Below are 12372 nucleotides of genomic sequence, written 5' to 3'. Positions count from 1 at the left end.
AGTTTTCTCGCATAAAAAACGAATGATACAATGATTTACTTGCTCAAAAATTCATTTGACAATGCACGCTTGCCTTGCTCATCTCATGTAATTCATACGTTGACTTAACGCATGAATAGACCGAGTCAAATAATAATTAGTATAAAATTCAAAACGTTTTTAAGCTAGCTTTGCTTCTAAAACCAGTATTGTTATGAATATGATGGCTGAATTTTAAATTCAAACGTAACAACCTTAATAAACCATTACAACTCGCACGTACTTAAGCAATATTATTACACCTTAGTCGAAAAGCATACAAGATGAATAATGGATTAGTATAGGGGTGTATTGTTGACCTTTAATATATCTCTGCACAACCTCTGCACCAGTCTGTTATTTTCCCCAAATATAGCCAGTTGTATCTAATTAACTCCAAAATGAAACATGGGCCACATATAAGAACGTCATCCTCTTCATGGCAAAGTCGATAAAAAAGACGTAATACCGAGAAAGTTTTTTATTTCGATTCTGTGGATCTTAATATCAAATTATAAAATTTATATTTAGATAGCGTGAAATATTGTTTTTTAAATCAGTTGCTTACAATATATAACCATTTTGATAACGACTATGAGACACTGAACGTAACTTTTGCAGTCCTTTCATAATGTTACTCTTGCCGGTGGAAACAAATACTGTTATCAATGAGATTATAATGCACATGAAAAGGTGAGATTATAATCCGAAATACATGAGTAGTATGGGAGGGTTAGGATCGAAACGTTTTCAGGATAAAAAACAAGATACTCCCAATGGCAGACAAATGCTCTTTACCACTAAGACTCGGCATACAATGAAATCGGCCAAAGATTCAGAATTGGATTTTAATATCGACTATATGCTTGAAGATGCGATCGTTTAGATAATACAATATTAGTTATAAAGCTTCAACTATATTTCAGTAATAACAAACAGACTTATCGATAAGCCAAGAAGGACACTAGACGTAAAACTATACGCATCTGCGCAAGACGTATAATGTATATATTGTGTGTCAATAGGAACTGAGTTTGGATGCAGCGATAAATAGCAACAAAATATATACAAGTTTGCGTGTGGCAATATTTTAGATATACATTGCTGTCACTCTTATCATGCTACTGTTGTGAAACCCCCATTTTCATTATTATCTGAACGAAGCTACGACGTTGCATGATCAATATATCCTCTTTCCGTTCTGGTTCATCTCATAACGGTATCGTAGATGCTGAGTCCGTCTCGGATAATGGACCACTGATGATCCTTTTTAACGGTATGTGCTTGTTTTAATTTACATGTGGGTGACGTCCATTCGCACCGTTTGATCACATCGTTCCAGACAAGATTTGAGGGGCAAGGCATAATGTACCTGTATTGATTACTGCATGCCACATAATGGTGGCAGTCTGAGCAGTGTTGGTAGTTTCCATCTCTTCGGCCAGCACAAGACTCGACACATACTGTAAATTGGAATAGGATATTGACTTTGGTTGTTACAGTGCTACTTAATTGTTTGATACGATTCTTATTGATATATTAAAGTTGATAAGAATCCTGATTTCATACAAATCTACATCAATAAGGGCGATGGTATATTAACTCTATCCTGATCATACGATTGTATAATTAATTTTTTTAATTTAATAACGGAACAGTAACATAGTCTAAAATGTCGTTTCTACTTTCAAAATCTCATTTTGAATTAATGTTAAGATTGGAAATTGTCAAAGTTTGTCGTACAGTATCAAAGAAGCAAAGAATGTATGTAAAAGTAATAGGAATTTAATACTTGTAATTACAAATTTCAGAAAAAACACAAACTGAAAGTAATAAGGTTGTGCGTGTTGCCAACAGCTATGAAAAACTTGTTTTTCTGACCTTACGTCAAACGAATATTGAAACGACACAGTCAATTCACTTCGCTGATTTGAGAGATTCGTACGTAAATGGATATCAGTTTGAAAAGTTTATCTACGTATTTAATGGTAATAGACGTTCATATTGTTATAATAAAACTGGTAATTGTTCCACTCAAAGTTAGCTATGCAAGGCACAAAAATATTAAGCAATAAGTTCAAGGTTACAATAAAGAATAAGCCCTAAGTACTTTGGAATTTAAGTCGCATATTATTCATATTTCCATTCTGCAAAAACATCCTTAGTGCTGCATGCAACTAACATGAAGGGTAATCCTTACCAGATGGTGGGTTAATCGGTATTTTGCTTCTTTCAGGGCTTTTAATGTTACATGTGAATGATACCCACTCGCATCTTTTCTTTATGTCATCCCAGACAAGGTTGGAGGGGCATGGCATAATGTAATCGTACCAATTACTGCAGGCAACATACCGGTGGCAGTCTGAGCAGTGTTGGTAGTTTCCATCGCGTTTGCCAACACATGAGTTAATGCAACCTGTAAAATGAATAAGAAGGTCTTGAAGGTTGCTACAAAGTAAAATGCTTCAAGTGATTATCGTATGAAGATGATAAGACAATATAACATATTCGGCTCATTTTAACAATGGGAAAGCGATGATCTGCTACAAACTACATGACATTAATTTGTGTTGTGTTTGTTAGTTGATAACCACTTTCTTAGCAACAAAAAAGTTTTAAACTAGATGTTAACTTTAAACTCTGACTTTTCTTCTGAGGCGAATGCTTTGAGACTTTGAAAGATTGTCACAATACATCAAGGAACAAAGAATTTAGTTTCGAGTACTACGGTGTTACATTTAGGACTTTATCATAAATATCACACAATCACTGGCCTTGAAAATAATGTTTCTTCTATAAGATTATTGCAACTTCACCAATAGCTGAAACAAACGTCTGTCTTACTAAAAGTATCTAAAGCGTAATAACTTCGATAATTTCGAAAATTGGTATTTACATAGCCTGAAGTAGGAATAAGACAGTTGTCATTCGTTGTCACATATTGTTATCTGAAATGGCTCCAATGGATCGAATTAAAATACGTGAAAAGGACAAGGAACCTAATATTAGGCAAACCTTCAGTAACCAGACACAATTCAGTACGCGTCGTTCTAATGTTTCACTCTTGAATATTTGTGCGTGTAGAAAAATTAATTTGTCTGAAGGTTAAGATCTTTCTGAATTAAAAGAACGCAAGAACAAATATGCAATGAAAGGTTTATGTAATAATACCGAATAGCGAATAATGCTAAGCAAATCGGTTTAGATGTCAGCGTACAACAGCCTGGAAAAACTTCCTTACATCACCTACGATATAGTGCTTAGCCAAATGCTGAAAAATGTCATCCTAACTTTATGTAAGAGATGATACTGAATGCTGAAAATCAATGCACTTACCTAGTTTGAAAAATAACGTGCGTAGCCGAATATGATTGTGAAACGTATATTCAAATTGCATATCACAGTAATAAGGTCTTCATAAAATAGTTCCTTACCAGACCTTGAATATAATAGTGTTGTTGTGTTATTGTTACTCATCGATTCATTACATGTGGATGACGTCCGTTCACATCGTTCCGAAAAGTCATGCCAGACATGATTGGACGGGCAGGGCGTAACTGAAATGGGTTCTTTACTACAGGCGACATACTGGTGACTGGTGGCAGTTTGAACCGTGTTGATAGTTTCACTCGCGTTATCGGACACATAAGTCAACTCATGCAGTAAGTACGAAAGAAGATATAGCCTTGCTTTGCCACGCAAAGGCCATTGTTTTCGGTAATTCGCGTGAAGTAATGTGAAAATAATGAAAAAAGTTATATAACCGATCCTTTTAAACAAGCCAGTGGGCTACAGTTTAAAATACGTATGCTACGGTACTTGTAGAATGGGTAGCCTTTACTAATTTTGCAAACATGTTTATACATCTAGTTTGTCATAAAGGCGCAGCATCATGAAAAGTGTACAAAGAACTGACCTAAGTTCGCTCCTTATACTTGAGGTTTATGTGCTTAGCTAACTGTTTCTTCACCTGACAGGAAACGTATTACAAGCATATAATAAATCCACTTATAGAAAATATGAACAAATTCGGACATCATTTTTGAATTGCATATGCAACATTTTAGTGGAACCAAGAGCGTATAAATTATTAAATCAGGCTAATAATAATCAATTTATACACTTTAAATCAATTTTAGTCTAGGCTAATGTTAAATTCCGCAGATATATAATATCACGCAATATATTGAACGCTTTGATAAGTAGGAAATCCCCAGAGGCGCTGAAGATCAACCACAAAATATACGTCATATGTGTAGCATTATGCCGTGTTATGAGAGCCAGTTGAACATTAAAAAAAGCGCATTTCCTATCAGAATTTCGCGTTCAAAAGATGAACGAAAATAAGAAACCTAAGTATATAGAACTGTTATAACAACCCGTTCTATTATATCAAGGCGGTAGACTACTGAGTGCCACATGAATGCTACGTTATAAACTAGAGCTCTTGTGGAGCAGGTCGACTTGAATATATTAACTTTTTCAGAAGGATATCAATCTCAAATTTCGCTTTGCCTATGGGATCATGTTTCAATTGTGGGTAAAGATTACAAGACGTTGACAGATTGTTACAAAGTAGTAACGTACTGAAAGCTGTTCAAAATAACCTCATGTAGATGTAAGTAATGATCCTGTAAATGTGAATTTTGTTATAAGTATCTGATTCTTATTGGTGGGGCATAGGCCTTATTCCAGAAGTGCAAAAGCCGAAAACCGCGGGCCGCATCTAGCACGCGAACGTGTTCTGTTTAGCTCTCTGGGCAAATTAAAACAGCACATAAATCGGGCTCGTGAACAGTAATTATATTAAAGAAATGTGTTTGCGGCCCTAGAATGGTCTTAGAAAGTGCATCATGTTCATTGGCCGAAATAGGATGTGCATCCCCACCTTATTACAATACGGTTGTATACTTATTCAGTGGCGGGAGTTAGTGCCATCGACACAACCGGTAATATGAATCAGATTTAGAAGCACCTTCGTGTTACAAAACTCATTATTATATAATAGATGTAAACTCATATGAGACAATATACTACTGCTAAAATTAATTTACCATTTCACTCACGTGACAAATTTCGTGAAGGTGATTAGCAATTGTTTCAAAACAATATTGTATAACATCACGTCCGTAGAGAATGCATAGCCTCACCTTAATCAATTTTCTCAGCAGGAAATTTAAAAATCGGACTTCCGTGTCCATTTCAGCTATGAGATCTATCTTCTATACGCTTAAGGCGAAAATTTTCGTGCTTGAAAATCATTTTTCAAAGAAACAATATACTGAATATTTGTACATCTGCATGACGGCTTACTTGCCATTTCAGATCTTGAATTAAATCATTAATCTTAGACAGGTGTTCTATTGTTTCATGTATAATAACATTTAATGCAAACGTGTGATTAAAGAGCATATTCATCACTTGGTTTCTAATAGTTAGCATACAAATTGAGAAGTCATTTTACCAAGATTTTAAGGACGTTTTCGAAGACTGGTATCATTTGTTCAAATTATATTCACGTCGAAAACGCAAATTAACTTTATAATCCAGTTAGCAAAACCAAAATGATTTAGATAAGACCGTGTCTAGTTTGTCTTAATGTTAATACTTCAAACGAATAAAAATATAAAGTGACATATTCGACTTCTGATAAATAAGAACCTTACAAAATCTCCTGAAGAAGTACGGATTACTGAACTAATTATAAATTATGAAGCGAAAATATTACAAGGTGCGCTAGAGTATTTGATAAGTTGTAGACCTTACCTTGCCTTGGTGGTAATATAATTCCTGAGTACATTCTTGCATTACATGTGGGTGACGTCCATTCACACCGTTTGATCACGTCATCCCAAACAAGACTGGAGGGGCAAGGCATTATGTACTTGTATCCATTACTGCAGGCCACGTAGTAATGACAGTCAGAACAGTGTTGGTAATTTCCGTTACTTCGGTCAACGCAGGTTTCAACACAACCTGTAACGAGGAAAACGATGAAGCTGCCTTTCGCTTACACAACAGCATTTGGTATATGCTTGTTATAAATAAGTCTCACAAAAAATTATACAATTCATTTTAACCAATAACTTTAAGGACCATAAATAATTTTAAAGGTATATGATGGAGACTTTATAGAATGGATAACCTTCAGTTAAATTTTCTTCTTAGGATTTAATGTCAGATAGAATCTTAAACCTGTCTGACACATAATTACCTTATTTGAACGCATGTCAAAGACTTTCAGATTCTGAAAAAGTAATACCAAATAAGAATGCATTTTAATATAAAATCTATTTTCAAATTTCAATGTTATCAAAACGATCAGGCAATTATAGGACTTACAACGTATTTGCACAATTAGTACTCTTAATCATTTCCACTTCAGATTTACAATCGTTCTGAGTGAAGCATGTGTCAAAAAGATAAGATGTAAACAGGTAACTAAATATATATTATAACTGTCTCTGTTGCTACAAAATATTTGACTGAAAAATAATGTTTTGATTTTTGTATTGATAAAGTGCATACTTTCTGAAAATACTATTTTTATTATCATGGTTTATTATATATTCACATGTATTAAAAACCACTGTGGGAAATATTTTATGATGACACATAAATAGACTATGACGTAAAATGCCATCCATTGTATTACGTGTTGACGTAGTGCATAACGCTGTTTGCAATGTCGCCATGGTAATCAAAATGAAAGAGGCGAAAGTCTCCATCTCTGTTTTAGTTTCTGTCTGGAAAATTTGCATGGACACTGTTTCAATGTTGCTCCTTATAAATCATTTGCCACATATAGTCTAACTAATGAGAGAGACAGAGAGAGAGTCACACTGCCTCTTCAACATTCGCTGATAAAGTTAAATATATTGGCATATAAATATGGAACTGAGTAAAACTATATCAATCATATAAATCATTCGCTTGAAAACTTAAACTGAAAACAATTAGCTCCCAAGTGTTTTTGTCACTTGTATGTCCAAATCGTTGTGCATTTGCGATAAACGATGCCTACTAAAAATGCATACTAATATAATCATCCGTTCCTAGTTTACAGGCAATGCTATGAATGATGAATATATCTTTGGTTGCACTTTCCAATACACATAAATATTCTCCCAGCTTGAATGCTGAGCAGGAATAATGCAATCCAATCGCACTTAGATATGTTCGTAACGAATTTTAAACTGACTAAATACGTCATATTAAACCGCAACGTCCTTCAAACCATGGTAAATACAATCCATCATAGCCGAGTGATGTATGCCAGGCTAAACCCCTCCTCCTTTATACGTTTTAATCTTCAAGAAATACACTCACAATGCTTAGAACAAAATCTATATTTTGATCTTGTTTTCTGTTGGCGGTGGTGAACTCTTGGGTGGTTCTTACTCATATGTCTTTACTATTAATTTCATTCTACAAGGCAATATGTATGCCCCATCAATCCATCAATACGAGTACAATGGTATCCTACTCTTTTGTTTGTGGCGAAGTCTAACGTTAACATGTGATATTAATTCATAATTCACTTTTTGAATGAAACAAGTCATGCACAGCTATTTTGTAGTAAGTGACCTATATTGCTTTATAGCTACTGCATATTTGATATAGTGAGCTGAACTCACACATAAAGCACTATCGCATACTACTTTGGGAAAATATGAAATACATTTTGGCATTTCGGAACATATATACTTAAATGCTACACGAAAGAAAATATTTTTAGACGAAGTCGTTTTTAGAACCATATCGTATATTGCAGCAGTTAAATGGCTGAACAATGATCTGATTACTCTCTTTAGGTACACAAATAAGCAAATGAAATCGATATCATCATTTACTTCTAAACAGATATGCTTGAATTACTAATTATAGTTAGATGTATGCTGATGTATTTCATCTTCTATGTGCAAGAAAGAATTTAGAGAAACACACACAACAAACACAGACACACACACAGACACAGACACACACACACATACACACACACACATATATATATATATATATATATATATATATATATATATATATATATATATATATATATATATATATATATATATATATATATATATATATATATATATATATATATATAATTCATTTTCTCCATCATCCATCAGATATGTTGAGCCCGGCGTTGTCGGATGCATACAGGAACACTTTTGGTTATCTTTATTTCCGCTAGAAAGGAGAAACGATCACAACGCGCCAACCTAAAATTTACAAAATGTGTGCAATTTCCTAAAATAAAGAAGCTAAATAATATTGTGTTCATTTGGATTTTAGTTTGTTTGTTATAATTTTTAAAGCACTTCAAGTGGCACAATTTGCGTCCGTCGAAATAGAAATGAACATTCACAGCAACCTTTACAACAATAATTCCAGACTATGGTTACATTCGTGGTCATCCCGAGTGAGAGTTTGAGAACCGGTACCTGACGCAAAAACAAGGTCATTAGACCATGTTCTTTGTTGTAATAGAGAATAAAGATACGTGATTCTTCAGAGACAAAGTGCTTAAAATATAATGTTGACCAATTATTCTGTCTCATAACAAAGCACTATACCGTTTTTTTTGAGGAAATATTGTACATCAGACGAAACGTAAGTGATATATGAGAGACACGAAAACATTTATGGAAGACTCATGTTTTGTAAATAGCCAATTTATGTACGATTTGGCAACATTTCTTGACCTTTAACTTTGTGAATCGCATTAAATGTTAGTCATTTTAGACGTTTAGACACCTTGCAATAACAGTCAGCGATGACTCACATTCATAACTAATCTAACTGATGTATTAGGCTGCCAGATTATTAGAAAAACAATATTGTTTGAACGATTTGCTGCAGTATAAACTGAATTCATCATCATCATTGGCGACTCAGTCTCGAAAGACCATGCGAATAGCGCCCTTTTGGTGTTTTTGTCTCTGTTGGCATCGTCTGCTGTGGCTGTGCAGGCTTATACGTGAGTGACAGTCCCTATTGCAGTTGGTGCAGACATACTGGGAAGTCTGCGTTATTGTGGTTGCTACCGCTTTCTTCTTTCTCTTACGTTTCTCCGCCGCGAAGTGGCCTCTCCCTGCATCAGCGACTGATATGCCATTGTTTACCGTTAGCTTCCAGGTGCCTCGGTCCTCGGCCAGCTCTTCCCAGCCATCGGGTAAAATGTTTCATGCCTTATTGTCCCTCTTGCATACAACCTTGAAACGGAGTGAGGGGCGGCCGACTCTTCTCATGCCAGTGGCCAGCTGTCCATATAGGATGTCCTTTGGCAGCCTTCCATCCTACATGCGTCGGACGTGTCCCACCCATCGAAGATGGCGTTTGCTCGGCAGGGAATACATGCTGGGGGTACTTGCACGCTGCAGGATCTCGCTGTGTGGAACACGTTCTTGCCAGCTGATGTTCAGGATGCGTTTTAGGCAACGTTTATGGAAGGAGTTGAGCCGGTGTTCTTGCCTCATGTAGGTACTCCAGGTCTCATTTCCATATAGAAGGGTGCTGAGAACGCAGGCCTGGTAGACTCGGACCTTGGTGTGCTATGTCAGCGCGTTGTTTTCCCACACCCTCTTCGTTAGTCGTGCCATGATGATGTTTGCCTTTCCAAGCCTTCTGTCCAGCTCCATACCAAGGGAGAGAGTGTTGCTGATGGTTGACCCCATGTAGGTAAAGTTGTTGACTGCTTCCAGGGTGACACCGTTGATTTTGATGGAAGGGGCAAAGGTGGTATCTTGCACGCTGACATTTGTTTTTTCCAAGCTGATGGTGAGACCAAACTGCACGCAGGCATCAGCAAAACGGTCTCCCAGTCTCTGGAGGGCTTCCTCTCTGTGGGTCACAAGAGCTGCGTCATCTGCAAAAAGCATCTCCCTGATAAGCACAGCTCTCACTTTGGTCTTTGAGCGCAGTCGTGCCGTGCTGAGCAGCATCCCGTCGCACCTGGTGTGTAGATATATGCCATCCGTGGACGAGTCGAAGGCGTAGGACAGGAGCAGGGAGAAGAAGATCCCAAAAAGTGTTTGTGTCAGCACCCAACCCTGCATCACGCCGCTGTTAATTGGGAAGGAGGTTGAAGAGGATGCATCATACAGGACTGTTCCGTTCATATCTGCATGGAAAGAGATTATAATGCTGAAGAGTTTTGGGGGGCAAACGATCTTACTGAGAAGTTAAAAAAGACCCTTCCTGCTGACCAAGTCAAGGCCTTGGTGAGGTCGATGAACATCATGTAGAGTGGTTGACCTTGCTCTCTGCTCTTCTCTTGGAGTTGTCGTAGGGAAATCATGTCTGTCGTCGACCTGCCTGCTCTGAAGCCGCACTGGGATTCCGGGTACACACGGTCCGTCAGCAACTGCAGCCTGTTGAGCATGATGCGGGCGTACACTTTACCAACGATACTCAATAGCGAAATCACTCTGTAATTATTACAGTCACTGCGGTGGCCCTTCTTTTTGTAAAGGGTCACAATTGTGGCATCACGCATGTCTTGGGGGGCTGCTTCTTCCTCCCAGCAGAGGCAAAGTAGCTCATGCAGTGGTTTAATCAATGTTGGTTTTCCACGTTTGATAGCTTCGGGCGGGATGCTGCCACTAACTGATTCTTTGTCGTTTGGGAGGGAGTGGATTGCTTTGCTGAGTTCCTCTAAGGTTGGCACTTTGTCGAGCTCTTCCATGGTGGGCAGATTCTTTATGCTGCTGAGGGCTGCATCGGTGACTGAAGTTTCTCGGGAGTATAGCTCTGAGTAGTGCTCCACCCATCTGGCCATATGTTGCCCACGGTCTATGATCTTCTCCCCCTTCAGATATTTCAGGGGTGCCTTCTTGATGCCACTGTACATACCTTGGATGTGTCCGGACTCTGCACTGCGCTGGATCCCTTCACACAGTTGTTGCCAGTACTCGTTCGCACACTGTCTCGCGATGCGTTGGGTGTTACTTAGGGCACTTCTGAGAGCAGCAAGCGTCCGGTCATTAGGGCATGTTTTGTAAGCTATGAAGGCTTTTCGTTTCTCCTTGATTTGTGGTTCCATCCTTGATAGGTGTGCGTTGAACCAGTCCTGGCTGGGTCGTTCCTTCTTGCTAAACGTGGACATAGCTGTACTGTAGATGGCAGCCTTCATGGCGTTCCACTTGGCTGTATCGTCGGGCTAAGACAGGTCCTGGAGAGCCTTGTCCAGGGCGGACACATACTCCTCCACCTTGGCCGGGACTGACATCTGCGCAGTGTTTATGCGAGGGCGTCCTTTTGGGTTTGAGCTGTGTAGTGTGTGTGGCTGTAGTCGTACTCTGCTGCTAACGAGGGCATGGTCGGATTCGCAGTCTGCACTGTGGTAGGTTCTGGTGGAGAGGACGCTGTTAAGGGCAGAGCGCCTGGTGATGACCAAGTCGAGGTGGGGCCAGCGATGAGACCTGGGGTGTTTCCATGACACTTTGTGTTGTGGCTTACACTTAAAGAAGGTGTTTGTGACACACAGGCTATGGTAGGTGCATAGCTCCAGCAGTCTCTGATCGTTTTCGTAGGTCTTTCCAGTGCCATGATATCGGAGGCAGGTAGGCCATTACTCATGGTCCGCACCTACTCTGGCATTAAAGTCGCAGAGGAGGAATAGTGGTTCGTTTTTGGGGCATCCTTTGATCTGTTCGTCCAGCTGCCCATAACACTGATCCTTTGCGTCTTCTGACGACGTGAGGGTGGGGGCGTAGACACTGATGCTGTTGACAGGACCTGCAGCAGTGGTTAGGCGAATGGACAAGAGACGCTCAGTGCCCCCTGTGGGAGGTTCAACCGAGGTCAGGAGATTGTTTTTGATGGTGAAGCCCACTCCGTGTTGGTGGGGCTCCTCAGGTTCTCGACCCTTCCAGAAGAAGGTGAAGTTTTCCTCTCTGAGGGAGCCACTAGAGGAGAGCCTGGTTTCCTGGAGGTCAGCTATGCTGATATTTAGTCTGTTGAGTTCTCTATCGATGATGGCCGTCTTTCTTGTGTCGTCCACTTCTCTGAGGTCGTCGTAGATGCCTGTACACATGGTGTGCACATTCCAGCTTGCAAATCGAAGAACTGGAGTCTTCTTTATTGGTTTCTTGTTTCTTTTGTCTGATGTGGAATTACCGTCTGCTTGTCATGCTGAACAACACACTGAGCTCCAGACACCCACTGGAGCAGGCAGACAATGGCGGGTCAACACCTTATTGACCGGGAGCTCTGCGGCTTGAGGTGGGCGATATTCGGCCAGTGGGACACGATGATCCTTCCCAGCGTTGAAGCTGACCCGTGGCGCCCCTTATCTACGCCAATCGGGTGGGACTTATAACCCGTAAACTGTCAGCTTCCGTG

The 12372-nt window shown here is 39.0% G+C and overlaps 1 protein-coding gene across 1 annotated transcript; it reads right to left on the bottom strand.

Annotated features, from left to right (window-relative positions):
* Positions 1-484: 484 nt before the first annotated feature.
* LOC149770733 (peritrophin-1-like) lies at positions 485-7154 on the bottom strand. The gene is made up of 4 exons (XM_089949188.1): positions 7056-7154; positions 5785-5994; positions 2219-2434; positions 485-1481 (listed from the first exon to the last, which is right to left on the bottom strand). The coding sequence occupies exons 2-4, from the start codon at positions 5894-5896 to the stop codon at positions 1225-1227; spliced, it is 585 nt and encodes a 194-aa protein (XP_089805314.1). The 5' UTR covers positions 5897-5994; positions 7056-7154; the 3' UTR covers positions 485-1224.
* Positions 7155-12372: the final 5218 nt, after the last annotated feature.

Source organism: Sinohyriopsis cumingii, unplaced genomic scaffold (assembly GCF_028554795.1).
Source record: "Sinohyriopsis cumingii isolate HCF-2022 unplaced genomic scaffold, ASM2855479v2 utg002441l, whole genome shotgun sequence".
Taxonomy (NCBI): domain Eukaryota; kingdom Metazoa; phylum Mollusca; class Bivalvia; order Unionida; family Unionidae; genus Sinohyriopsis; species Sinohyriopsis cumingii.
Note: the sequence above shows the minus strand (reverse complement) of the source record. Positions and strands in the feature narration are given on the sequence as shown.